Raw genomic sequence first — 27,137 nt, 5'->3', positions numbered from 1 at the left:
CGTGATATATGTTTAAAAATGTCGATCATGCTAGTGATCTGCAGCAAAGGAACTAAATGGATTGATGTGCGTGACAGATTTTAAAAATCGTTAGTGGGAGCCAGCGCCGGTTTCTTTGCAGAGTTGCCCGCATTTTATTCACCGGCTGTGTGTGTGTGTGTGTGCAAAATCTAACTTTAGGTGGGAGAGGATTCTGTGTCTGTTCTCTGAAGGCGATGTGGGAACTTGTGGTAGTGAGGTTCTGCATGGTTTCCTTTGTGGAAGACGAGTGTTTTATTGACTTGGCGGCCGGGCAGAGGAGAGGTGTCCAATCCAGGAATTACCCGCTCTGTGTAAATTGGCGCGGAACCGGCTGGGACATCAAATGACTTTAAAAATGCGAAAGGCAAACTTTTCAGACTTCACTGCTAATCTAATTATTGAAAAATATAGGGGGTATGATACAAGTAAGGTTGCTACGGTGTGGCATTTTTTATGGATATTATATAAAAGTTGAAATTGACTGTTCATGTGCCAAAGGGCAGTTTCAAAGAAGCCCTTCAAAAAAATTAATGAAGCCTTTTTACTGCAAATGTAACCAATATCTTTTTTAAAAAAAAATGTCACTAGGGCCGGTAAGACCGACAAGAAGCTGATATCGTGAGGTTTTTTAATGTAGCTTGTAAAATATCAATATTGTCTATGTAATATTTCACAATTCATATTTTAGAGGATTTGCACCTGGGAAGAGGATGTCGAGGCGCAGGTGAGGAATATTTTTGTGAATATTGAAGGGTGAGGGAAGTGGAGCTTAGTAACTTAAGATCGGTTTTGTGTGTCTTAAAACAGTGACCGTTTGCAGGCCAGGCACGCTAAAGTAGAGGGACAGAAGGATGAACCCGTCCAGGCGAAGAGGAGGAAACCTGAAGTAAGTGGGTAACTGGCAATGTTTTATACAAAGGACTTTCTACAACCGCCCAATGAGTAACAAATGGTTTCATTTTAGGAATGTAGGCAGCGTTACCATGAAACAGAAGTTAACCGGAGGAGGCGACAATTCCAGATACAGGTAGAGCATTGGTGTTGGTATCTTTGGGGTGGGGGGGGGGGGGGTTAGAATAAGAAGCAGATTATTAATGGGAAATGTTACTTCAGATGTTTACAAAATACTCTTACTGCTGGATCAAGTGAAGTGGTGACCACGTAAATACTGTAGGAGGGGGAGAAGATGGAGAATTGGGGTATATTTTGGGTAGGATTGGATTTCCCTTTTTAATTGAACGCAGGGTGACAAAACAGCTGAGGACGAGCAGGCGGCATTTGTGGACATCCAGTTCCCTGTAACGTTACCACAGCAGTGATCTCGTTGCAGCTTTAATACTTTTATTGTATTGGGCTGCTAACATTTTATTTCTTCAGCGCTGTGACCCGGCAGTCCCCCCTCCTGGTCCCAGCCTTGCTGACTTGTGCTGCCAGATGTGGGAGACTGAAGCAGGGACTCTGAAGCTGTGCTGCCAGATGTGGGAGACTGAAGCAGGGACTGAAGCTGTGCTGACTTGTGCTGCCAGTTGTGGGAGACTAAAGCAGGGAGTTTGCGCGCTGCCTCGCAGCCGGTTCCGGCTTTTTTGGGGAGGTGCTTGTCGGTGGCGCGCCCGCCGAGCAGACTCTGGGCCGTTTGTCTCAATGATTTCACTCAAAGTTCAAATAAAACCTGTCAAGAAACCGTGCAATTCTTAATCCTTTTTTTTGGGGGGGAAAGTAAGCCACAAAATGCTCCGTGGTGTCCTGTGCTGCCTATCTGGCGGCGACCCTCCAGCAGCCGAGTGGGTGCAGGCTGAGGGTTGGCTGCGGGGTAATTGCAGCACCGTCCCGGGCAGGAATTGAGTGAACCTGTTAAAGATGATGTCCAGGAAGGGTCGGGTTTTAATCTTGAACGTGAAGTTAGGAACCGGCGTGAATGTTCGGACGTGTCCCCACGTTTTATTCCGCCACTCACTTTGCTGCCAAACTTAACCCTGCAAAATGATCCCTAATTCACTGTTGGGGTGATCGGTGTGAGATTGTACGTGGCGTTGAATTCGGGGGTTGAAATGTCTGAATTTACTACTTAAATTAAGACGGAAATGAATAAACGCGGGAAGTTTTCCCTCGCAAACGTTTAGAAAAAAAGCAGAGGTGGAATCTGCTGAACTGGGTGACATTGTGGCCGTGGTGAGCTGCGGGCTCTGCTCCTGGCGCAGGGCTTGTTTCCTCGGCTCACTTCCACTTCAGAGCTGAGAATGCTACCGATGCTTTTGAATATCACTCCATTATTAAAGCGTTATTCCCTTCCATCAGCTTCAAAAGGGCTCGTAATTGTACACAATTTCCCTCGCAGTCTGGATGCTTGGGCGCAACGATATCTCGAGAACAGATTTTTAACTCTGAATTGCAGTAAACTTAGCAACGCTTACTGTACTTTTAACAAAATCTAACTAGTTCCAACAAGGAGATGAAAATTCATGCTCAATATTTATCGTTATAAATTAACAATCTACTGCGACCTGTAGAGGGAGCAGTTTTTAATTTCTAAAAAGTAATGTATTTATTCTCTAATGGCAATAGAATTACAATATATTTTTAAAATTTCTTTGACAGAATTGCTGGGCACCCATTGCCCCTGGAGGAGTTAGTCCTTGCATCCTCATCCCTACCCCGCACAAAGAGAATGATATCACCGATGACTTCTCCAAATTCACGCAATATAGGTTTAAAAATTTATTCCTAAACAAATCGCCACTACCGCCTCTGGGGTAAGTACCTTACAGCATGAGATCTGGTGCAACAGTTGAATGAAAAGCCACTTAAATATTTACCCCAAGTGTATGTGCTTGCCAGGAGTGTGCTGGATTGATGTGATTACATTTTAATGCAACTAATATTTCAATTATTTTATCCCTTATTTGGCTGTGAAGTGGATGATAAATTTGAGCACACCAGCTTATTTTTTGTTTCCAGTGGAGAGATTGTGTACAGGCTAAACATTTCCTGAATGAAAAGATTGGATGACACGTCACCCCTCCCCATCGTTGCAAGTGTTCTGTGGGGTGGCATTCTGAGTTGTTTCTTGATGACCCCATCGAATGAGTTGGAAAGAAAACACTCAGAATAATAGCATGGTTTTATTTTCTTCACACGTCTCCATTTTTCCCCTCCACTTACCACCACCACCCCCCCCCCCCCCCCCCCCAAAAACCCAACGCCAGTGCTTGTATTTCACCACTGGTGATGCTCCATCGTCAGAGCAGTTGTATGTGTCCTGGATATACAAAGCTTCTTTAGCTGAAGGCAGTTTCAGGTATCCAGGGTTGTATTGTTCTTGGTTGGGTTAACAGTGCACTCCAACGTCAACAAGGTGAAGTAAATCGGATGAAATACTGCAAGCCCACTGAATTTGACTTGCCGTTACTAGTTTCTTAGTTATCCTGTTAGTTTGCCAACTTAATGCATGCAGTTTGTAGTCTTGTGCCCAGCAGGAACTAGGTTGAAGCTCTTGCACATTTTGAATGAAACCATCCTATCAAACAGCCTTTTAATCCTAACACTAAGGCTTAAATTTGGTTTGAGATGTGAATATTTTAAATGTATCATGATAATCATCATTTCAGCTATGAGAGCATCCAAACTATATTTCTGGGCAATTCAGTTGTATGTGGAAGCGAAAGAAATTTCCTAAAGTTCAAATCCAAGAACTGCATTAGATTGTTGACCTGAAGAAAATTTAATGTCAGAAAGATGCAGTGATGAGAAGTCTTTAAAATGCAGCTCTTTTCAGACCTGGAGCCAATATATTCAAAGGGGTTAAATCAACAAATGAAGTGAGCACTGTTTGTCATGATAACCTTGGAACTGATGAATGTTATGAGATTTGAAAAGGTTTCTTAAATCGGGAGCAAACAAGTGGGGTGAGAGGAGACATGAAACTAGAATTGTGACATTCTTTAGCTACTTTAAGAATCTTTACCAGGAGATGGCTGAAGATGTCAAGGAGGAAGATAGACTCACCTGCTATGTATACTTGTAGAAAGATTTTTTGAAGAAGCTTATCCAAAACTATACTAGTGCTTTCCTAACTTAATTTTTTTTGTTTATAGCTGGGGAAACTCTGAGGATGTGTGGTCGAACATGCTGAAGAAGGAAATAAAGTATACCCACAGTAAAAATGTTCTCTCTTTGCACCCGTCCCTGCAGCCAAAAATGAGAGCAATTTTACTGGACTGGCTAATAGAGGTTAGTTAATATTGCAGTCCTTGTGTACAAAAGTTACTGTGTAATTATCTTGGTCTTGGTTTTTTATTTGAATTATCAGCATTTTTTGCTATTCAAAGCTTAAACTTTAAACTTGTCTCTGTATTGGTGTAGTTTTATCAAACCCCATATTTAAGGATTCTAGTTTCTGCCATTGGGAAGTTGTGATGTAGTCTGAAGGAAATCACAAATGTATATGCCTTCCTGCACATTATATATGAAACAGTCAATGCCTCAATGCAGTTGAGGTCCTGCTGTAAGACCTGGACAGTGTCTTGGTTTGGACTGATAAATGGCAAGCAACAATCATACTCTGCACTGATCATCTCCAACAAGAGTGAAAGGTCAAATACATCAGCAATGTTATTTCCAATCCATCCCCGTCAGTGTTTTGGGTGGGGGATCACCATTGGGCAGAAACTCAGGACCTGCTAGATTAATACTGTGGCTACAATGTGGGCCAGAAACTGTGTTCTGCAGCAAGTGACTCCCAAAAGCCTCTCCATCAGCTAAATTCACAAGCCAGGAGGGTGATTGATTCCTAAAATGGAAAGATAATTGTCTGAATGCCATAAATCCTGATGCAAAAGCAGGAAATGGCAAAGATACACAGCACACTAAACAGTTCAAGGAGAAATGTGTGTTACTTGGATGAATGCAGGTGCATCATCCATGCACAAGCTGACGGCTATAGGACACAGCAGCCCACCTAACACAGCATCCAGTTCTTCCACCATTGGCTGACTGCAGGCTGTAGCATTTGCAAGATGCACTGGAAATCACTAGGGGTCCTTTGGCAGCACATCATAGAAGGAATGTCACACCACTCATACTTGGACAGATCCTGCTGTGTCAAATGTTGGAACTCCCTATTCAACAGTTGTTTGGGAGTACTTGGTATTGTCATGACCTTGCAAGCATTTAGGAATGAGCAATAAAGGCCCTGGCTCACAACATCCATAGCACATAAATTAATTTGAGAAAGTGTCTTGTGACAGAAGATGGTTCAAAACCCATCCCGGCTGTGAGAGTTTAACACTGTTCGTGGCTGATTTGATATTTAGATCCTTGTGTATATAAATGTGGTGCTGCTGTGTTGGAGGTAAATGGGTCAAGGAAATAGTCTTGCAGCATGGAAACAGGCCCTTCGGCCCAACTTGTCCATGCTGACTGTCACTCAGTGAGTTAGTCCCATCTGCTTGAGTTTGGCCCAAACCTGTTGAAACCTGCCCAGCAAAGACCAAAAATAATGCATTTGTTAAATTTGGTAGCCATTGCAATTTGTTCATTTTAACTTGCCAGCTAAGCAAGTTAGTATTACAATCTTACACTGACTATTGAAATCAGTCTGATATTTTAACATTCATTTGTGCTGAATCGTAAAATGTTTTCATCCAGTAGCAGTTAGTGTAACACTATTACAGCACCAGCAACCTGGGTTCAATTCTGGCTACTGTCTGTAAGGAGTTTGTACGTTCTCCCCGTGTCTGCAGGGTTTCCTCCAGGTGCTCTGGTTTCCTCCCACATTCCAAAGACGTACAGGTTAGGAAGTTGTGGGCATGCTATGTTGGCACCGGAAGTGTGGCGACACTTGCGGGCTGCCCCCAGAACACTCTATGCAAAAGATGCATTTCACTGTGTTTCGATGTACGTGTGACTAATAAAGAAATCTTCACTTCCTGATGTGGTGCATTTGCTCTCCATTCCTGACCAGTGAGCTCCAGGCTTGAACTCCCACAGTGCTGTTAAACAGTAAATTCCAGCATTAGAATTATCATTTAGCTGGCTGGTGTGTGACCTGGGAACATAAGAAACCTACAGCACAATTCAGGCCCTTCGGCCCACAAAGCTGTGCTAAACATTTCCCTACCTTGGAAATTACTAGGCTTACCCACAGCCCTCTATTTTTCTAAGCTCCATGTACCTATCCAAAAGTCTCTTAAAAGACCCTATCGTATCTACCTCCACCACCGTTACCGGCAGCCCATTCCATGCACTCACCACTCTGAGTAAAAAAAAACTTACCCCTGACATCTCCTCTGTACCTACTCCCCAGCACCTTAAACCTGTGTCCTCTTGTGGCCACCATTTCAGCCCTGGGGAAAAGCCTCTGACTATCCACACAATCAATGCCTCTCATCATCTTAAACACCTCTATCAGGTCCCCCCTCATCCTCTGTTGTTCCAAGGAGAAAAGGCCAAGTTCACTCAACCTATTTTCATAAGGCATGCTCCCCAATCCAGGCAGCATCCTTGTAAATCTCCTCTGCACTCTCTGTATGGCTTCCACATCCTTCCTGTAGTGAGGCGACCAGAACTGAGCACAGTACTCCAAATGGGGTCTGACCGGGGTCCTATATAGCTGCAACAATACCTCTCAGCTCCTAAATTCAATTTCATGATTGATGAAAGACAATACACCATATGCCGCCTTAACCAGAGTCAACCTGTGCAGCTGCTTTGAGTGTCCTATGGACTCTGACCCCAAGATCCCTCTGATCCCCCACACTGCCAAGAGTCTTGCCATTAATACTATATTCTGCCATTGTATTTGACCTACCAAAATGAACCACTTCACACTTATCTGTGTTGAACTCCATCTGCCACTTCTCAGCCCAGTTTTGCATCCTATGTCCCGCTGTAACCTCTGACAGCCCTCCACACTATCCACAACACCTCCAACCTTTGTGTCATCAGCAAACTTACTAACCCATCCCTTCACTTCCTCATCCAGCTTGTTTATAAAAATCACAAAACCTGCAGTGTTCCAGTTTGCCTCCTGCTTCTGTCCTCTTTGGTAGATGCTATGGGTTTGGGAGAGGACATCTGGGTAGCCGGCTGAGTATCTGAAGGCATTTTGTAGACGGTCTGTACTGCAGCCACTGTCTGCTGGTGGTGGGGGAATTGAACGTTGGGGTTGGTGGATGGGCTGTCACTTGTATTGTCTGTTTGATCTAATTGGCCTCCAGGTGCTTTAGTGCTGCACCCAGCCAGGTAAGTGGAGAATATTCCATCACACTCTTGTTTTCCACATTTTTAGATGGTGTATGGACTTTAAAACCTGTTCCCCAAATCTAATTTTCAAGATGGCTTCCCATAACCACAAAAAAAGGAAATACTTTTATACTGTAGATGGAGGCAGTTTCTAGCACATTTTCTAATTATTCATTTGGCCTTAGTGACACTAAGCTATTCAGTTTTGTATTTTTCAAGTGTTTTTTTTAATTTTCTCCCTTCTACTTATTTTTCAGGTCTGTGATGTTTACATGCTCCACAGAGAAACATTTTACCTGGCTCAGGACTTTTTTGATCGGTTCATGTTTACTCAGGAAAACGTTCATAAAAGCAAGCTGCAGCTCATTGGTATCTCCTCGCTCTTCATTGCTGCAAAGCTGGAGGTAAGGGTGTAGGACCAGTGGAGTGGACAAACGTTGTGTGGATCAGTTTTAGACCACAAGATGATAGGAGCCGAATTAGGCCATTCACCCATGGAGTGATGGCTGATTTTATTTTTTTTCCCTCAACCCCATTCTCCTGCCTTCTCCCTGAAACCTTCACCCCCTTGGCAATTAAGAATCTTTCAATTTCTGCCATAGATACACCCAGTGACTTGGCCTCCACAGCCCTCTGGCAACGAATTCCACAGGGTCACCACCCTCTGGCTGAAGAAATTCCTCCGTTCTAAAGGGACATCCCTTTCATTCTGAGGCTGTGCCCTCGGATCCTAGACTCTCCGACTAATGGAAACATCCTCACATCTACTGTATCTTGGTCTTTCAGTATCCAGTAGGTTTCAATGACATTTTCTCCACCACCAACCCCCCCCCAATCCTTCTGAACTCCAAGTACAGACCCAGAGACATCAAATGCTCCCCATATGTAAAACCTATCATTCCTGCACTGGGACTCCCAAGTCCCTTTGCATCTCTGATTTCTGAATTCACTCCCCATTTAAAAAATAGTCTGCGCCTTTATTCCTTCTACCAAAGTTTATGACCGTACACTTCCCTACGCTGTATTCCATCTGCCATTTTGCCCATTGTCCCAACCTGTCCAAGTCCTTCTGCAGATTCTCTGCCTCTGCAACACCACCTGTCCCTCCAGTCTTGGTATCATCTGCAAACTTGGCCTCAAAGCCATTGGTTCCTTTATCCAGATCATTAATGTACAAAGTGAGAAGTTGTGGTCCCAACACTGACTCCTGCAGAACTCCACTGGTCACCGGCAGCCATCCTGAAAAGGCCCCCTTTATCCTCACCCTTTGCCTCTGCCAGCCAGCCTATCTTCTATCCACGCTGGTACCTGCCTCTAACACCATGGGCTCCTATCTTGTTTAGTAGCCTCATTGCAGCACCTTGTCAAAGGCCTTCTGAAAATCCAAGTAAATGATGTCCACTGACTCTCCTTTGTCTAACCTACTTGTTACCACCTTGAAGAATTATAACAGATTTGTCAGGCAGGATCTCCCCTTAACTAAACTGTGCTGAGTTCACCCTGTTTTCATGATAAACTTCCAAGTACTCAGAAATGTCATCCTTAAAGGACTCTTAAAATCTTGCCATCCACCGAGGTCAGGCTTACCAGCCTGCAATTTCCTGTCTTTTGCCTCTTGCCCTTCTTAAGCAGGGGTGTTAGAACATAGAACAGTACAGCACAGGACAGGCCCTTCGGCCCACAATGTTGTGCCGACATAGCTATTCCCTCCTACCTACAGAATGCCTGTATACCTCTATTCTCCTCTCATTCATGTGCCCATCCAAGCCCTTCTTTAAAGCCCCCAATGAATTTGCCTCCACCACCCAATCACTCTCCACCACTCTCTCAGTAAAAATTATATCCCTTACGTCTCTTCTGAACCTACCCCCTCTCACCTTAAATGCATGCCCTCTGGTACCGGATTGCTCAATAATGGGAAATTGCTCGTCCACCCTATCTATGCCCCTTATAATTTTATACACTTCCAACAGATCACCCCTCAGCCTCCGCTGCTCCAGAGAAAAGAGCCCGAGTTTGTCCAGCCTCTCCTGATAGCACATGTCCTCTAATCCAGGCAGCATCCTAGTAAAACTCCTCTGCACTCTCCCTAAAGCCTCAATATCCTTCCTGTAGTGAGGTGACCAGAATTGCACGCAACACTCCAAATGTGGCCTAACCAGAGTTCTATAGAGATGTGTCATAACTTGACTGCTATACTCAAAACCCTGATTAATGAAAGCAAGCATTCCATAAGCCTTCTTAACCACCCTATCTACCTGTGTAGCCACTTTCAATGAACCATGGACTTGCACCCCAAGGTCTCTCTGCTCTTCAACACTGTTAAGGGTCCTGCCCTTAAGAGTGTACTGCCTCTTGACATTAGTCCTACCAAGGTGCAACACCTCACAGTTATCTGGGTTAAACTCCATCTGCCATTTCTCTGCCCACATCGGCAACTGATCTATATCAAGCTGTATCCATCGCCAGTCTTCTACACTATTCACAACTCCACCAATCTTGGTATTGTCTGCAAACTTACTAACCCACCCATCAACATACTCATCCAGGTCATTTATGTACATCACAAACAGCAGAGGTCCCAGTACAGATCCCTACAGAACACCACTACTCACAGGCCTCCAACCTGAATAAGTCCCTTCAACCACCACCCTTTGTCTTCTGTGGTGTTGTGATTTTTTTTGCCTCTTCTTCCCCCCCCCCCCGTCCTTTGGTACCCTCCCTGCCTCCAGTGATTCTTGAAAGTGGAGGAACAGAGGGATCTTGGGGTCCACGTCCATGGATCCCTCAAGGTTGCCACGCAGGTCGATAGGGTTGTTAAGAAGGCGTATGGTGTGTTGGCCTTCATTAGTTGGGGGATTGAGCTCAAGAGCCGCGAGGTGATGTTGCAGCTCTATAGAACTCTGGTTAGACCACTCTTGGAGTATTGTGTTCAGTTCTGGTCGCCTCTTTATAGAAAGGATTTCGAAGCTTTAGAGAGGGTGCAGAGGAGGTTTACCAGGATGCTGCCTTGATTGGAGAGCATGTCTTATGAGGATAGGTTGAGCGGGCTGGGGCTTTTCTCTTTGGAGAGAAGGAGGATGAGGCGACTTGATAGAGGTGCACAAGATGATAAGAGGCATAGATCGAGTGGACAGCCAGAGACTTTTTCCCAGGGTGACAATGGCTAACACGAGGGGACATAATTTTAAGGTGATTGGAGAAAGGTATAAGGGGGATGTCAGGGGTAAGTTTTTTTTTTTACAGAGTGGTGGGTGTGTGGAACGCACTGCCGGCAGAGGTTGTGGGGGCAGATACATTAGGGACATTTAAAAGACTCTTAAATCGACACATGAATGATAGAAAAATATGGGGCTATGTGGGAGGGAAGGGTTAGATAGATTTTGGAGCAGGATAAAATGTCGGCACAACATTGTGGGCCAAAGGGCCTGTACTGTGCTGTAGTGTTCTATGTTCTATCACTACTGCGTCTACAGTCTCTCCACCTACCCCTTTCAGAACTCTGGGGTGTAGTCCATCTGGTCTGGGTGACTTGTCGGCCTTCAGGCTGTTCAGCCTCCCCAGCACCTTCTCCTTGGTACCGGCCACTACTCTCGGCTCTGCCCTGACTCTCTTGAATTTAAAGTGTCCCTATAAATTTTTTCAAGTGTACTTTTATAGAAGTTCTTAATGATCATGCTTGGTGCTTGCACTATGATAAATCTATGTCAGTTTGGTGATTAAATAATTCAGTAGCAATTTTATTTTCAGATTCTGGGTGCTTATCACTGTTTTCCTACATGATAAATGAGGTAATTAAAATGGATAATTTAGTTGATTATGTGATTTCAACACCTTATGGGAGAGATTCAAAACCACACTGCAGAAGATCCAGTTTTGAGTTCCATTCTGATGGAATGAATGATTCTTTACCATTGCAACAGATTAGTCACTATAATTACTCTCCTCATTGGGACTGGGAGGAGATCCCAGTTTCCTGGACACCACTCAATTATACCAACAAGCACAGGCCTGACACGTGAGAACAAAGTAGTTGGAGAAATGCTCTGACCTTACAGGTGAATACTTTGCAAAGACTTGGTGTCTACATTGATAGCATCAATTGAACTACAGTTCAATTAGAATAAGTATTTTAAGTAGGAGAATATTTTAATTAGTGTATTTCATTGCATGCAAAACAGAGTTTCTGTATAACTTGACCTGGGGGAAAATCAGTTGTAACTTGGCTAAAATTTGGCTTTTACATTTGTCATTTTATTTCAGGAAATCTATCCACCGAAATTGAATGAATTTGCATACGTTACAGATGGAGCATGCACAGAAACTGAGATACTTGATATGGAGTTAATTATTTTAAAGGTAAACGACTTTGCTGTTGTCTGAAATGAACATCACGGAACTAAGCTTGTCATTTTGTTTCAAAGGCATCGGCAGCATCTTTACATTTGGCCGGCCGTTTCCACTGATCGGGGTGGCCTTTCATGTTGCACACGAGACAGTGACAGAAAAACGTGCATTTATGTGGAATGAAAATGGAAAAGCTGGACGTGCTCAATGGGACCAGCAGCATCTATGGAGAGAAGGATACTGCTTGGTGAAATAGGAGAACAAAAGATTGGGGATGCATGAATGCAATGTAGTAATTAGAAATGATCTGAAGCAGGTGCAGTGAATGTTGATTATCTGAAAGTGGTGAACCCTTGAGCCTAGAAAGCTGTGATGTGCCTAGTTAGCAGGCAAGCTGCTGTTGTATTGGAGCTGGGTAACTGTGAGTATTTGCAGAGTAACAGCAAGACAGAATGAGAACAACAAGCAACTTGGCTATACAGCCACCCAACTTCATTTGGTCTTCCCAGTGTAGAGGAGATCACTGAGCTGTGAACAGTCTACTGAACAGTAAAAGTAAATTGCTGTTGTACATGAAAAAGAATATGGGGGTGCTGGAGAGAGAGAGGAGAGGCTGCATCTCTTGTAGTTACTGACTACTCCAATGTGATGCCACCACATTACTGAGAATTTGTTCTTGCCCATCCATAAATGAAGCATGGTAATAACTTTGCATTACCCAGAAAAGTCCCAGTTGGGCTTTTGTAACAATCCAACAGTATTGTTGGCACTTTCTTTTTGAAACTTGAGGCAGCTTTTTACTTGATATTTAACTGAATTTGTCTCCATTCAGACAGGTTACTGACCTGTTACATGGCTGGTATTAACTACGTCTCGTGTGTTATCCTTAAACCCTTGGTGTGATTTCTGAATTAAGTGTTAGTTCTCATCCTCTACCTAAAGAGAATGTAACGAGGCTATAAAGGCAAATGGATGATTGGTTAAATGAGCAAAGAAAGATCTGGCAAATGGGAAATGTTCATTTTGCTGGATAAAATGAATCATTTTATCTCAATGGTGAGAGATTGCAGAGCTGAGATGCAGAGAGATCTAGGTGTCCTGGTGCATGACTGCAAAAGGGTAATACACAGGTTCCATTAATGGGTATAAAAGCCATTTGTTGTTCATTGCTTGGAGAATTGAATAGCAAAGTAGCTTGTGCTTCAGTTATGAAGGGCAATGGGGCAATTCTATCTGGAGTATTATTTACAGCATTTGTACAAGGGTTTTGACAAGGTGGATGTGTAGAGGATGTCTCCTTTTGTGGGACTGGGGATCACTGTTTTGAATTATTGGCTGCACACTTAAGGCAGAGCTAATTTGGAGCTCTGCTTCTACCACTATTTGAAGAGTCCTTCAATGTTTTAAGATGAGAAGTAGGTAGGTTCTTGATGAGTAAGGGGTAAAAGGTTACACAGGCAGGCTGGGATGCAAAGTTGAGATTGGTCCGACCAGGCATGATTCCTTGAATGGAAAAGCCTGTTCAGAGCCAAGTGGCCTGATCCTGCTCCCAAGCTGTGTCTTTGCTGGTATGTTGTTGAGAGTTAATCTCAATGGCATTTTATTTCGGTGTTGAAGGCAGCTCATTTGTTCCGGTGTTGAAGGCATCAAGATGACTAACTTTAGCTTTGTTAATCAAGACAATTATTGGTAGGCAAATCTAATTGTGTTTCCTGATAACGGGCTGTATTTGAGCATACTTGTAGAAGCAGCACCGTTTGTAGTGCCAGCAGACGTGAAAGCTGCAGATGTGAAATAACTATTTGGCAACAAGCATGGTGAATTTTCATGTATGTGGCAGTCTCCATGGTTCAGGGTTTATCATCTGGTTTGAGGACTGACTTTCAGCTTGATTTGCCAATGTAGACCTTAAATGATGCATCTTGTTGATGAGTACATAATTACACATGATGCTTGTGCCTGCCCTGATATTCATTCAGACCCTAGTGGATCTGACTATTGTTCTCCTCCTTTCTGGCCTGATCCCTTCTAAAGCCTTGATTTTTTTTTTCTCTTCCTGTTGTCCAAAAACCTATCAACTATGTTCTGCAATTTGCTGAATGATTTGGAATCCACAGCTTTGTTAGAGAATCTCAAACTTGCAAACTTCTGAGAAGAAGTCACTTAACTTTTTTTCTTAACAAGTGATTGCTTGTCTTGAAACTACCTATTTATTGCTCAATTAAGAGCAGTGAAAATTAAGAGGAATTGGCTGTGTTCAGAATTGTTTTAGTTGATGAGGAGCAGCTCTTTCCACAGACAAGTGTAAACAGAAGACAGAAGGTAACCAGGGGCAACATGAGGATTAGGAGGACAAGTGGTATGTTGGCCTTCATGAGAAGGTTTCCTAGCAGGAATAAGGGAGTCCAGTTGCAATTGCACAAGGCTTTGGGACTGCCTGTGGAGGATTCCGTACAGTTTTTGGTCTCTTAGGTTGTGCTTCATAGCACAGTACAGCACAATACAGGCCCTTCAGCCCACCATGTTGTGCCAGCTTTTAAACCTCGCCTAAGACTATCTAACCCCTTCCTCCCACATATCCCGCTATTTTAAATTCCTCCATATGCCTATCTAGCAATGTCTTGAATTTGACCAATGTACCTGCCTCTACCACTTCCCCAGGCAGCACATTCCACGCCCCAACCACTCTCTGGGTAAAAAAAAACCTTCCTCTGATATCTCCCTTGAATTTCCCACCCTTTACTTTAAAGCTATGCCCTCTTGTATGGAGCATTGGTGCCCTGGGAAAGAGGTGCTGGCTGTCCACTCTATCTATTCCTCTTAATATTTTGTACACCTCTATCATGTCTCCTCTCATCCTCCTCTTCTCTAAAGAGTAAAGCCCTATCTCCCTTAGTCTCGCCTCATAATGCATACTCTCTAAACCAGGCAGCATCCTGGTAAATCTCCTCTGCACCCTTTCCAATGCCTCCACATCCTTCCTATAATGAGGTGACCAGAACTGGACACAGTAGTCTGTGTGGTCTAACCATATGGAGGGAGTGCAGCAAAGGTTCACTGGACTGGTTCCAGGGATGCTCAGTTTGCCATACAAGGCATGATTGAATAGTCCAGGGTTGTATTCTTTAGAGTTCGGAAGATTGAAAGGTGATCTCACTGAAATTTACAAGATTTTTAAAAGGCTTGGATGTCTAGACACGGGGATATTTGGCCTGACTGAGGAGTCCGGGAGTGGGTAGAGATTTGAGAATACTATACCCTCTTTTCCGACACCTTACAAAACTGAAATTACGGAAAAAAAATTTCAGTTTTAATCCTTGTCAGAAGGGCTTGATAGCAATGATCTATGATCTAATTATGAAAATTCGTTCAGAACCACTGGATAAAATTAAGAACGAATGGGAAAGTGAACTCCAGACATCTCTACCTACAGAGACTTGGAAGAACATTCTTCATTTAGTTAATACATCTCCAATGTGTGCCAGACACTCGTTGATACAGTTTAAGGTAGTGCACAGGACCCATATGTCAAAAGATAAACTAGCTCGTTTTTATCAACATATAAATACTATACGTGACAGATGTAAATCGAATGTGGCTTCTTTGACACATATGTTTTGGTCCTGTCCTCTTTTGGAAAAATATTGGAAAGATAGCCACGGGTGCAGTGCCAGAGGACTGGAGGGTAGCTCATTGTTGTTCCATTGTTTAAGAAAGGCTCGAAGAGTAAACCAGGTAATTACAGGCCAGTGAGCCTGACATCAGTAGCGGGTAAATTATTGGAAGGTGTTCTGAGAGATAGGACATATAAGTATTTGGACAGCCAAGGGTTGATTAAGGATAGTCAGCATGGCTTTGTGCGTGGTAGATCGTGTTTAACGAATCTTATGGAGTTTTTTGAGGAGGTGACTAAGAAAGTAGATGAAGGAAAGGCTGTGGATGTTGTCTACATGCACTTTAGTAAGGCCTTTGACAAGGTCCCACATGGGAGATTAGTTCAGAAGGTTCAGTCAATGGGTATCCATGGAAAGGTTGTAAACTGAATTCGAAATTGGGTGAGTGGGAGAAGACAGAGAGTGGTTGTGGATGGTTGTTTCTCAGACTGGAGGCCTGTGACTAGTGGTGTGCCTCAGGGATCTGTGTTGGGGCCATTGTTGTTTGTTGTATATATCAATGATCTAGACGATAATGTGGTAAATTGGATTAGTAAGTTTGTGGATGACACTAAGATTGGAGGCGTAGTGAACAGCGAGGAAGGCTTTCAAAGCTTGCAGAGGGATCTGGACCAAATGGAAAAATGGTCCAGAAAATGGCAGATGGAATTTAATGCAGACAAGTGTGAGGTGTTGCATTTTGGAAGGACAAATCAAGGTAGGACACACACAGTAAATGGTAGGGCACTGAGGAGTGCGGAGGAACAAAGGGATCTGGGAGTTCAGATACATAATTCCCTGAAAGTAGAGTCACAGGTAGACAGGGTTGTAAAAAAAAGCTTTTGGCATCCTGACATCTATAAATCAAAGTATTGAGTATAAGAGTTGGAATGTTTTGGTGAGGTTGTATAAGTCATTGGTGAGACCAAATTTAGAATATTGTGTGCAGTTCTGGTCGCCGAACTACAGGAAGGATGTCAGTAAGATTGAAAGAGTGCAGAGGAGATTTACTAGAATGTTGCCGGGTCTTCAGGAGTTGAGTTACAGGGAAAGATTGAGCATGTTAGGACTTTATCCCTTGGAGCGGAGAAGAATGAGGGGAGATATGATAGAGGTTTACAAAATGATGAGGGGCATAGACAGAGTAAATGCGAGTAGGCTCTTTCCACCTAGATTAGGAGAGATAAGTATGAGAGGACATGGCTTTAAGGGGAAAGGTTTAGGGGGAACATTAGAGGGAACTTCTTCACTCAGAGTGGTGGGAGTGTAGAATGGGCTGCCATCTGATGTGGTAAATGCGGGCTTGCTCCTAACTTTTAAGAGTAAATTGGATAGATACATGGATGAGAGAGGTCTAGAGGGGTATGGGCTGGGGGCAGGTAAATGGAACTAGCAGAATAATGTTTCGGCACAGACTAGAAGGGCCAAATGGCCTGTTTTCTGTGCTGTAGTTTTATATGGTTCTATATTTTTAACATTATTTCAAATGTATTGAAGATTGATTTACAACCTCACCCTATCACTGCAATTTTTGGATTACCAAGGATAGAGTCTGGCCATCTATCTGCTTCCGCTAACCATATGATTGCCTTTGTTACACTAATGGCCAAACGATCCATTTTGCTTAAAAGGAAGGATCCAATACCCCCCTACTACTTTTCAATGGTTCTCTCAAACTATGTCATGTTTAAACTTGGAAAAAATTAGCAGTGGCGCTGTTGATCCTTTGCTTAAATTTGAGGAAGTTTGGAGTCCATTTATTCAATATTTTCACATGATGTAGATCCCCTTGTAATAACCTTTCAACTTAGAGGAATGGACTTGATGACATAATATTGTTCTGTTTCTATTGAGAAATTTCAGTCCAGTTTTTTTTTGTTTGTTTTTTTTGTATTTTTTTTCTTTAGCTTAGTTTGGTTTGATATACTGTTTATAAATTTTCTTATTGTTTTGGAGATTTTTGTTTTTCTTTTTTTATATTTTATAATAAATCTTTTTCTTTCTTTTATATTACCTTCATTCGCTAAGAGATCGTTGGATCTACAGATTTTTTTATATACTTTATTGTTCTTTATGATTATCCATGCCATGATTGTTCTTCCGATCTCTCTGTATTACATGTACAAACACTGTTATATATTAATCTGTATTAATTTGAAAACTAATAAAAAGATTCTTAAAGAAAGAGAATAAGGGGTAGGCCAGTTTGAGAATGAGATGACAAATCCCTTCACTGAGAGATGTTGAAGCTTTTGGAGTCCTCTATCTGAGGCTGTGGAAGTTTGGTTGTTGTGTTCATTCAAAAAGGAGGTGGGTTTCTAGACATTAAATTTTTTTGTCCTCTGCAAGTTAGACCAATTGATAAACTTGCAGACTAAGATAGTAATAATTAGAACACAGTACAAAATTTATTCAGTATTTTTTCCTCTCCTTTTTAGGCTTTAAATTGGGAGCTGTGTCCAGTGACTGTCGTTTGCTGGTTGAACCTCTACCTTCAAATTGTCTTTTTAAAAGAAATACCCAACGTGTCCCTGCCTCAGTATTCTCAAGACACCTTTATACGGATTGCTCAGGTAATTGCTTAACTTCCAATATTTTGAAGCAACTGTATTTCAAAAACACCAGTTAAAATTAATAATGATTAGCTAAGCTAATAGGTGAATAATTTAGGGAAGTGCATCTCCTTTTACTTCCGTACTCATTCTGCTTTTTAATTTTTTAAAATTCCAGTTTGAATTTCCCATTTAATTTGCAATTTTAGTGCTGTTGCTGGAAATAAGATTCATTTTAATGAAGTATGTAATTGTCTGGACAGTAACCAAAGTGGTCCAGGTACCAACACCTGGAAAATGTATTAAACGTTCTTGGTCTAGTCAATACTGCTGTATATATTATAACATAGAAAACCTACAGTACTATTCAGGCCCTTCGGCCCACAAAGCTGTGCTGAACATGTCCCTACCTTAGAAATTTCTAGGCTCACCCATAGCCCTCTATTTTTCTCAGCTCCATGTACCTATCCAAAAGTCTCTTGAAAGACCCTATCGTATCCGCCTCCACCACCGTTGCTGGCAGCCCATTCCAGGCACTCACCACTCTCTGAGTAAAAAAACTACCCCTGACATCTCCTCTATACCTACTCCCCAGCACCTTAAACCTGTGTCCTCTTGTGGCCATCATTTCAGCCCTGGCAAAAAGCCTCTGACTGTCCACACGATCAATGCCTCTCATCACCTTATACACCTCTATCAGGTCACCTCTCATATGAGAGGACAGAAGGCATGCTCCCCAATCCAGGCAACATCCTTGTAAATCTCCTCTGCACCCTCTGTATGGCTTCCACATCCTTCCTGTAGTGAGGTGACCAGAACTGAGCACAATACTCCAAATGGGGTCTGACCAGGGACCTATATAGCTGCAACAATACCTCTCGGCTCCTAAATTCAATTCCCCGATTGATGAAGGACAATATACCATATGCCTTCTTAACCACAGAGTCAACCTGTGCAGCCACTTTGAGTGTCCTATGGACTTGGGACCCCAATATCCCCTTGTCCTCCACACTGCCGAGAGTCTTACCATTAATACTATATTCTGCCATTGTATTTGACCTACCAAAATGAACCACTTCACACTTATCTGGGTTGAACTCCATCTTCCACTTCTCAGCCCAGTTTTGCATCCTATCTATATCCCTCTGTAACCTCTGACAGCCCTCCACACTATCCACAACACCCCCAACCTTTGCGTCATCAGCAACCTTACTAACCCATCCCTCCACTTTCTCTTCCAGGTTGTTATTAAAAATCACAAAGAGTAAGGGTCCCAGAACAGATCCCTGAGGCACATCACTGGTCACCGACCTCCATGCAGAATATGACCTGTCAACAACCACTGTTTGCCTTCTGTGGGCCAGCCAGTTCTGGATCCACAAAGCAATGTCCCCTTGGATCCCATGCCTCCTTACCTTCTCAATAAGCCTTGCATGGGGTACCTTATCAAACGCTTTGCTGAAATCCATATACACTACATCTACTGCTCTCCCTTCACCGATGTGTTTAGTCACATCCTCAAAAAAATTTAATCAGGCTCGTAAGGCAGGACCTGCCCTTGACAAAGCCATGCTGACTATTCCTAATCATATTATACCTCTCCAAATGTTCATATATCCTGCCTCTCAGGATCTTCTCCATCAGTTTACCAACCACTGAAGTAAGACTCACTGGTCTATAATTTCCTGGGCTATCCCTACTCCCTTTCTTGAATAAGGGAACAACATCCGCAACCCTCTGGAACCCCTCCCGTCCCCACTGATGATGCAAAGATCGCCAGAGGCTCCGCAATCTCCTCCCTTGCCTCCTAGAGTAGCCTGGGGTACATCTTATCTTGTCCCGGCGACTTATCCAACGTGATGCTTTCCAAAATCTCCAGCACATCCTCTTTCTGAATATCTACATGCTCAAGCTCTTCAGCCTGCTGCAAGTCCCCACTACAATCACCAAGATCTTTTTCCATTGTGAATACTGATGTAAAGTATTCATTAAGTACCTCCCCTATTTCTTCTGGAGCCATACACACTTTCCCACTGCTACCCTTGATAGGTCCTATTCTTTCGTGTTTTATCCTCTTGCTCTTCACATACTTGTAGAACACCTTGGGGTTTTCCTTAATCCTGCCCGCCAAGGCCTTTTCTCATGACCCCTTCTGGCTCTCCTAATCTCCTTCTTAAGCTCCTTCCTGTTAGCCTTATACTCTTCCCGATCTCTAACATTATCTAGCTATCTGAACCTCTTGTAAGCTTTTCTTTTTCGCTAGATATATTACAGCCTTTGTACACCACAGTTCCTGTATCCTCTCGTAACTTCCCTTTCTCATTGGAACATACCTATGCAGAAGTCCACACAAATATCCCCTGAACATTTGCAATATTTCTTCCGTACTTTTCTCTGAGGACATCTGTTCTGAATTTAAGTTTCCAATTTCCTGCCTGAGAGCCTCATAATTCCCCTTACTCCAATTAAATGCCTTTCTAATCTGGTTGTTCCTATCTCTCTCCAATGCTATTGTAAAGGAGATAGAATTATGATCATTATCTCCAAAATGCTCTCCCACTGAGAGATCTGACACCTGACCAGGTTCATTTCCCAATACCAAATCAAGCACAGCCTCTCCTCTTGTAGGCTTATCTACATATTGTGTCCAGAAACCTTCCTGAACACACTCAACAAACTCCACCCCATCTAAACCCCTTGCTGTGTGGAGATGCCAATCGATGTTTGGGAAATTAAAATATCTCATCTCAACAACTCTGTTATTATCACATCTTTCTAGGATCTGCTTCCCTATCTTCTCCTTGATATCCCTGTTACTATTGGGTGGCCTATATATAAAAAAAACACCCAGTTAAGTTATTGGCCCCTTCCTGTTCCTAACCTCCACCCACAGAGACTCTGTAGATAATCCCTCCATGTCGTCCACCTTTTCTGCAGCCGCGACACTATCTCTGATCAACAGTGCCGCTCCCCCACCTCTCTTGCCTCCCTCTCTGTCCTTCCTGAAACACCTAAAACCCAGCACTTGAAGTAATCATTCTCGTCCCTGAGCCATCCAAGTCTCTGTAATGGCCACCACATCGTAGCTCCAAGTACTGATCCAAGCTCTAAGCTCATCCGCTTTGTTCACAATACTCGCATTAAAATAGACTGATCTCAAGCAGTTGGTCTGAGCGCATCCCTTCTCTATCACCTGTCTATCCTCCCTCTCGCACTGTTGGTCTGCAAGATGCTGCAAACTTTGTGGCCTCCTTGAGCTCCAGATTCCAGTTTGACTCTGGCCTACAGTTTGAAATGTTGTTTATTCCTCCCAGCCTCCCTTCACCATAAGGCAGAGACTTGAGGTAGTGTAGCCATGTGTTTTGGAATCCCTGCCCACCTTTGTCTTCTCAACTTTTCCCTAGATTTTCCCCTTCTCCTGAGTCCCACTGCCAATTCCAGCCCTGCTCATTTATCATTGTGCTCAGTCATTGAGTTATACAGCCTTTGACCCAACTGGTCCATGCCAACCAAGGTGCCTACCTGAGCCAGCCCCATTTGTGTGTGCTTGGCCCATATCCCTCTAAACCTTTCCTATCCGTCTACCTGTCCACAGGTCTTTTAATGCTTTAGTTGTCTACCACTTCCTCAGGCAGCTTGTTCCCAGTACCCACCATCATCTGTGTGTGTGTGGGGGGGTGGGGAATGTTGCCCCTTGGGTCCCCTTTTTAAATCTTTCTCCTCTTGCCTTAAAGCTGCCCCCTAGTTTTACACTTCCCTATCCTGGGCAGAAGACTGTGATCATTCACCTTATCTATGCCTCATGATTGGGACTGATGCAGGGTTTGGACCCAAACCGTCAACAATTCCTTCCCTTCTCCCACACAGATGCAACTCAACCTGTTGAGTTCCTCTAGCAGATTATTGCTCACCAGCATCTGGTGCAGTTGTTACATTATGTCTCAACTCTTATACTCAGTGTCCTGACTGAAGGCACGTGTGCCCTAGTTTAATCTGCCAAAATGCAGCAGCTCATAGCTGTTGGAGTTAAATTGCATCTGCTGTTGCTTGACCCACTTTCCCAGTCAATCGAAATCCCTTTGTAATCTTGGATAACCTTCACTTTTCACTAGAGCACTAACTTTGGTGTCATCTGAAACCTTGCTCTCACCTGCACCATCAAATCCTCTTCAGCACACAACATCCCATGTCCTGCCCTTTGTCAGCTGCCATTACCGGTAACAGCCTTTTAAAATATCTACTTTTAAGCTTTAGAGCCAAGGCACGAAAATTTCTACTGTTTTAAAGTGCATGTTTTTTAAATGTTAATATCTTTTTGTGCAGCTTTTAGATCTGTGTATCCTTGATGTCGAGAGTTTAAGTTTCCCGTACGGGGTGTTGACTGTTGCTGCTATGTGCTATTACCTACCCATGGAGGATACTTTTAAAGCTTCAGGTACGGAGGTTCTTGCTGCTTGGTGTATTTTGTACAGAAATAATATGAATATAGGAGCCCACTGGCGCACAGTTTATGCTGGTCCTCTGTTCAATGCCACTCATCCGCTTACTACTTTGTAATCTATTTTCTCACACGTGCCTCTTAACACTCGCCTGATTCTCCCACTAGAGGTAATTTACAGCAACCAAATAATCAGCACATCTTTAGGACGAGGGAACAAACTGGGAGCATCTGGGGGAAATGCACATGGTCACAGGGAGCATGTGCAAACTCTAAACAACCTGCACTGGAGGTCGGTTGCAACACCACTGATTGTATCTGCACAATTTTAGGTTTTGTTGTGTAGATCTCCAGCTACAGCATCACAATGCCTCCACTTATCTGCCAACCATCCAGGCAGTGTCTGAGTGAGTGAAGACCTTAGCTGGCAACACAAGCTTCCTGCTCTGTCCTTTCAAGCTAGAGCTAGTTGTATATATTTCTATGGGGCAAAATGACCTGCTCCCGAAGGTGCACAGAACCTACCTGAATGGCCTCTTAAACTGGTTTCAGTGGACACCAGAATCTTTCCTTGGCCACACCCACCTCACTCGCCAAATAAAACTGAACCTTTTGCTTTGTTACCTTTGTGCTTAATTTGCATGTATTGGAGTCTCACTACTGACAACTGGTGAAAGGTATATGTAACCTTATTCAGACTTAATTGCAAAGAGAACATGCAACCATTCGCAGCTTGCAAGTGTACAATCCATTGACGAGGTGATCAGTTGAAATCAGAGATGTGGCTCCCCTTTGTTCAGAGTGTCAGACCCGTGGTCACTCCTTGCTGCTGATGATTCCAGGGGTCTGGGTTCCAGGGCTCAGTAGGGAGTTAAATCTGGTTTCCAGGATCCATCTGCCTCATTCCTTCTGTTCTCCAGTGGAACAGTAGCACAACAATAGTCCAGCATGTGCCAAACTCGTGGTGTCCATCTTTGTCCTGTTGCAACTGATTTATTAACCCCACTGTATCATTCCCATTTCAATGGTATTGCATCCTTGTTACTGCACTGAGCCATTTGGGTACAGAGGAACATGGGACTGATTTCTCCTGACAGCCCCCATGAGGCCACTTGGATATTTCACTGTCTTGTTATCACTAATTACATTAGCATCAGCCAGCTCTTCTGTCCACTGAGGCCCTAGATGTGTTGGAGATGTCTTGGGATGGACTTATTGATCCTCTTACTACAACCAGATGGCCACTTGTGAAATAAATAGGCCTCTGATACCTTGAATCTTGGTAAAGTGAATTAACTTCCTAATTCATTACCACCACACATTTAAGCTGAAAGAATGTTACAGTGGGGCATTGTGTCTTGTCTTGTGCTGGTTTGGACCATCTAGTGATGAATCAACCCAAGAGATTGGCTTAAGTTGTCAATTTTTGCTTGTACTTCCTTAATTCTCAGAACTTTACAGACCATTAACATCCTTGTACATGTCAATCTCCAAACATCTGTGAAGGCTGTACACTCAATCTTTTATTCTGTGATGGCTGTTTTAATCCTCTGCCTACACCTTTCTGGGGACTGCATGGTTTTCTGGTGGTGTAGGGAGTGAATATAGTGATGTGCTTCCACTTGTGTGGGATGGACAAGATGGACCTATACATCTTTGCCGATCCATCAGTGTTTGATGACTAGCTTGAATGTATTTAAAACTATTGTGTATAAAATGGAAATTTTTTTTTGTTTCTTGGCTACTTTGGAAATCTGTCAACCTGAGGTGAAAGGATGCTGCCACCCATTCCTATTCAGAGTGGTGGAGGGAATAGGTGAAATATTCTGAATAAGGACCTTCTGCATAAACTTGCAATGTATGTACATGAGATATGAATGTAACCTGATTTCCAATCTCTTCTAGTAGGACCACCAAATTATACAATGAAAACTCTTGGACTAATTAAGAGTGAGGCTATTTGTAATCTTAATTCCATGTAGTTTTTTTTCTCCATACATTGAGTGATTATACTTTGAAGTCCTTTGTACATGCTTTGCTTTAGATTATGCTGCAAATAGTATTAAACCATATCACCATTGCAAACTTGGCCTCATCCTCTGAGATATTCCCTTTTTACCCTATGCAACTTAGTACTAATTGTTTTCTTTCCCAGTGTTGCTGGAAGGTCTTTAACATGAAACCTTAGTTTCTCATTCCACAGATGCTGCCTGACCAGAGTATTTCCTGCATTGTTTCTTCAGTTTGACGGAATCCGCAGTGCTTGATTTGCCACTTTTAATTTCTGTTCTACTTCGTGTTTCTAGGACTGCAATGGGAGAACATTTCTGTGTGTTTTAACTGGATGGCCCCTTTCGCAAAGGTAGTGAATGAAGGGGATCCAGTAAAATTGAGAGATTTCAAGCACGTGGCAAATGAGGACCGACACAACATCCAGACACATACAAAGTATCTGGATATGCTTGTGAGTTATCCCACTTCAATTATCCACTGTTAAGATGGGGAGGGTTAATGAAGAAAAATCCAAGCAATTTGTAATTCTATTCTGCCTTTTGTAAAATTGCTCAGTGTAGTATTACTTAAGGCTTAATATCAAGGAAACTTTTTCTTTTGAAGAAAGATGGGTTTTAAGGATGGAACAACTGGTAGAGATGCTGCCTCTGTTCCAGCGATCTGGATCTGAACTTGACCCCTGGTGCTGTGTGTGGAGCTTGTACATTCTCCATGTGACCACATTCAAAGTCATATGAGTTTGTTAATTGGCCACTGCAAATTGCTGCTCAAAGGTGAAGTTAGAGTCTGGAGAAGTTGATGGAATGTGGGGAGAATAAAATGAGATATGTAAATACATGCTTGGGTTGAAGGCCTTTGTCTGTGCTGTACAATGTCCTTTTGTGATTTAAGGGAGGTGGAAAGAAGCTCAGTAGGAGGGGCTGGTCCACACACAAACAGATCCACCAAGGGCAGATTGAAGGAAATGGGAGGTGCTTCAGAGTTCTCATTGGAGAAACAGGTCTTGGTGTGCTAGCGTCGGGTAGAGATGAGTGATTAGAACAGTAAGTAAGTTTTGAATTTGAGCTGATGCTGGAACAAGAACTAATTTGGGTCGGCAAGTGCAGGAATGTCAGGTGAACTGGCGAGACTCTGGATAGTCAAGACCTTGGCATCAAGCCTGGAGTTGAGTAGAAATGATGAACTGAAAATGGCAGAGATATTTAATCGTTTTTTTTCCTGCGTAGAATCACAAAGACTCTTTACCCCTCTGATTTAACACTAGTTCAAAATAGCAATTCTACTTTCAGACTAAGTTCCAATAATTCTTCCTAGGCTACATATGTTCATATACACCATATGGTAGGGGATTGGGTTGGGGGTAAATGATCAAAACATAAATATGAAAATATCAGTCCAAGTAACTGACTGTTGGGAAGATGGGGTTGTAACTTCCTTCTACCCCAAACCATACCAATACTTGAAGTCTCAATCTTGTCAATGACAGCTGGAATAATTGGCTTGTACCCCACCAAGTTTAAACTGTTTAGTGAATAAATTGAGTCACCTCTCATGACAATGCTCCCAGATTAGGGATATTCTGCAATCTATTTTAAATGGATTAAGGATGATTGTGCCACTAACGCCTTGATTTGATGGTAAACCCAATAAAGTACAGGTCTGTCCTGGTTAATCCACCAGAAGATTGTATTTAGTGAAAAATTCTTGTACCAATCCTTTTATCATTTGGTTTTGAATGACAAATTTGAGACTATTTGCTATGGATAGAAATGGTTTTATCCTTTAGTGTCATGGATCTACAAACTAATTGAATTATACCTGATGCTTTTGCTTTCAGGATGAGGTGCATATCAGGAAAACAGAGTGTACGGCAAGGCTATCACCTGCCTCCATAGGAGGGATTTTGACTCCACCTAAAAGCACTGAAAAACCATCATCCAGTTCCTCATACTAAGTGGATGAATTTGATGTAACAGAATAAATGGAAAATCCAGACAACTATGGAATAAACAGCAGGGGCTGTACGACTGCCATGAGATGCAGCTGGAAACTCTTACCAGAGTTAATTTTAGGAAAAAAAAATCAATGCATCATCGAATGTTTTTGGATTTGTTTTAAAGAGTGGGCAAGCTGGGAGCTGGCTCCAGAACAACCTTTCACTTCTACTGAAGAGACCACTGTGTTGGGACTATTTTGGGGAAGGGAAAAGTGTACTTTTTAACAAAATCCAGAGACTATGACTGCACATTTTTTAAGAAAGGCAGCTTGTGCCATCCCTTTAAATGGTTTTATTCAGAAAGAAGTGTGCATGCATTGTGATTTAATTCTCTTTGAGTGGGAAGACCAGTAAAGCTGTGATTTCATCACAAAATACTCACAAAAGCAGAGCCATTGCTTGAATTACTTACAGTAGAAAATTGCACAAACACAACTGTGAAATTGTGCACTGTGGCTGAGAACTTTATCAAGGGATCTCATTGCCCTTTTAAGTTTACAACAGGGAGGTGGTGAATCACAGTGGAGATTTTGACAGTTTATGCTTTCACTGTGAAAGATTTTAAACTCCATTTACAAAAGTAGACCAACCTTAAGTAGATCTATTGATTGTGTAAATCATTGAAGGTGGCAGTTATGTTTGAATTTTGTGTATGCTAGCACTGTCTTTAAGAATTGTACAATGTAAGAGTCTTTAAGAATTGTACAATGTAAAAGTCTTTAAAGTACAGGGCTATGGTATTGGGACCTGTACTGGTGCTGTTCTCAGGGTTGTGAAATCCTGGATCTGTAACTAAGCAGCTGATCAAATGAATAAGTGTTCTCTTACTAATGGGCTTAATCTGCAAAGTGTCAGAGCTGTTATTCAGTAAATGAGAA

General features: G+C 42.7%; 1 protein-coding gene across 3 annotated transcripts; it reads left to right on the top strand.

Moving 5' to 3' along the window:
- ccne2 (cyclin E2) lies at positions 1-27,082 on the top strand. 3 transcript variants are annotated; one of them, XM_052023216.1, is made up of 12 exons: positions 1-66; positions 710-745; positions 829-907; positions 986-1,048; positions 2,617-2,771; positions 4,113-4,248; positions 7,518-7,664; positions 11,524-11,619; positions 17,699-17,833; positions 22,136-22,247; positions 24,557-24,714; positions 26,101-27,082. In XM_052023216.1, exons 2-12 carry the CDS (start codon positions 732-734, stop codon positions 26,215-26,217), a joined length of 1,212 nt encoding a protein of 403 aa, XP_051879176.1. In that variant the 5' UTR covers positions 1-66; positions 710-731; the 3' UTR covers positions 26,218-27,082. The 3 variants fall into 3 exon arrangements, with proteins under 3 accessions (XP_051879176.1, XP_051879177.1, XP_051879175.1); XM_052023217.1 differs by having other exon boundaries at positions 64-180; XM_052023215.1 differs by lacking the exon at positions 1-66 and adding an exon at positions 143-446.
- Positions 27,083-27,137: the final 55 nt, after the last annotated feature.

Source organism: Pristis pectinata, chromosome 9 (genome assembly GCF_009764475.1).
Source record: "Pristis pectinata isolate sPriPec2 chromosome 9, sPriPec2.1.pri, whole genome shotgun sequence".
In the NCBI taxonomy this organism is placed as follows: Eukaryota; Metazoa; Chordata; class Chondrichthyes; order Rhinopristiformes; family Pristidae; genus Pristis; species Pristis pectinata.
This window is presented reverse-complemented; position numbering and strand designations above follow the sequence as displayed.

Bases quoted from the DNA above. Each gene is read 5' to 3' on its own strand.
- ccne2 (XM_052023216.1), top strand. The intron at 7,665-11,523 runs GTAAGGGTGTAG...ATTTTATTTCAG, and splicing joins TCATTGCTGCAAAGCTGGAG to GAAATCTATCCACCGAAATT. The intron at 24,715-26,100 runs GTGAGTTATCCC...TTTTGCTTTCAG, and splicing joins CAAAGTATCTGGATATGCTT to GATGAGGTGCATATCAGGAA.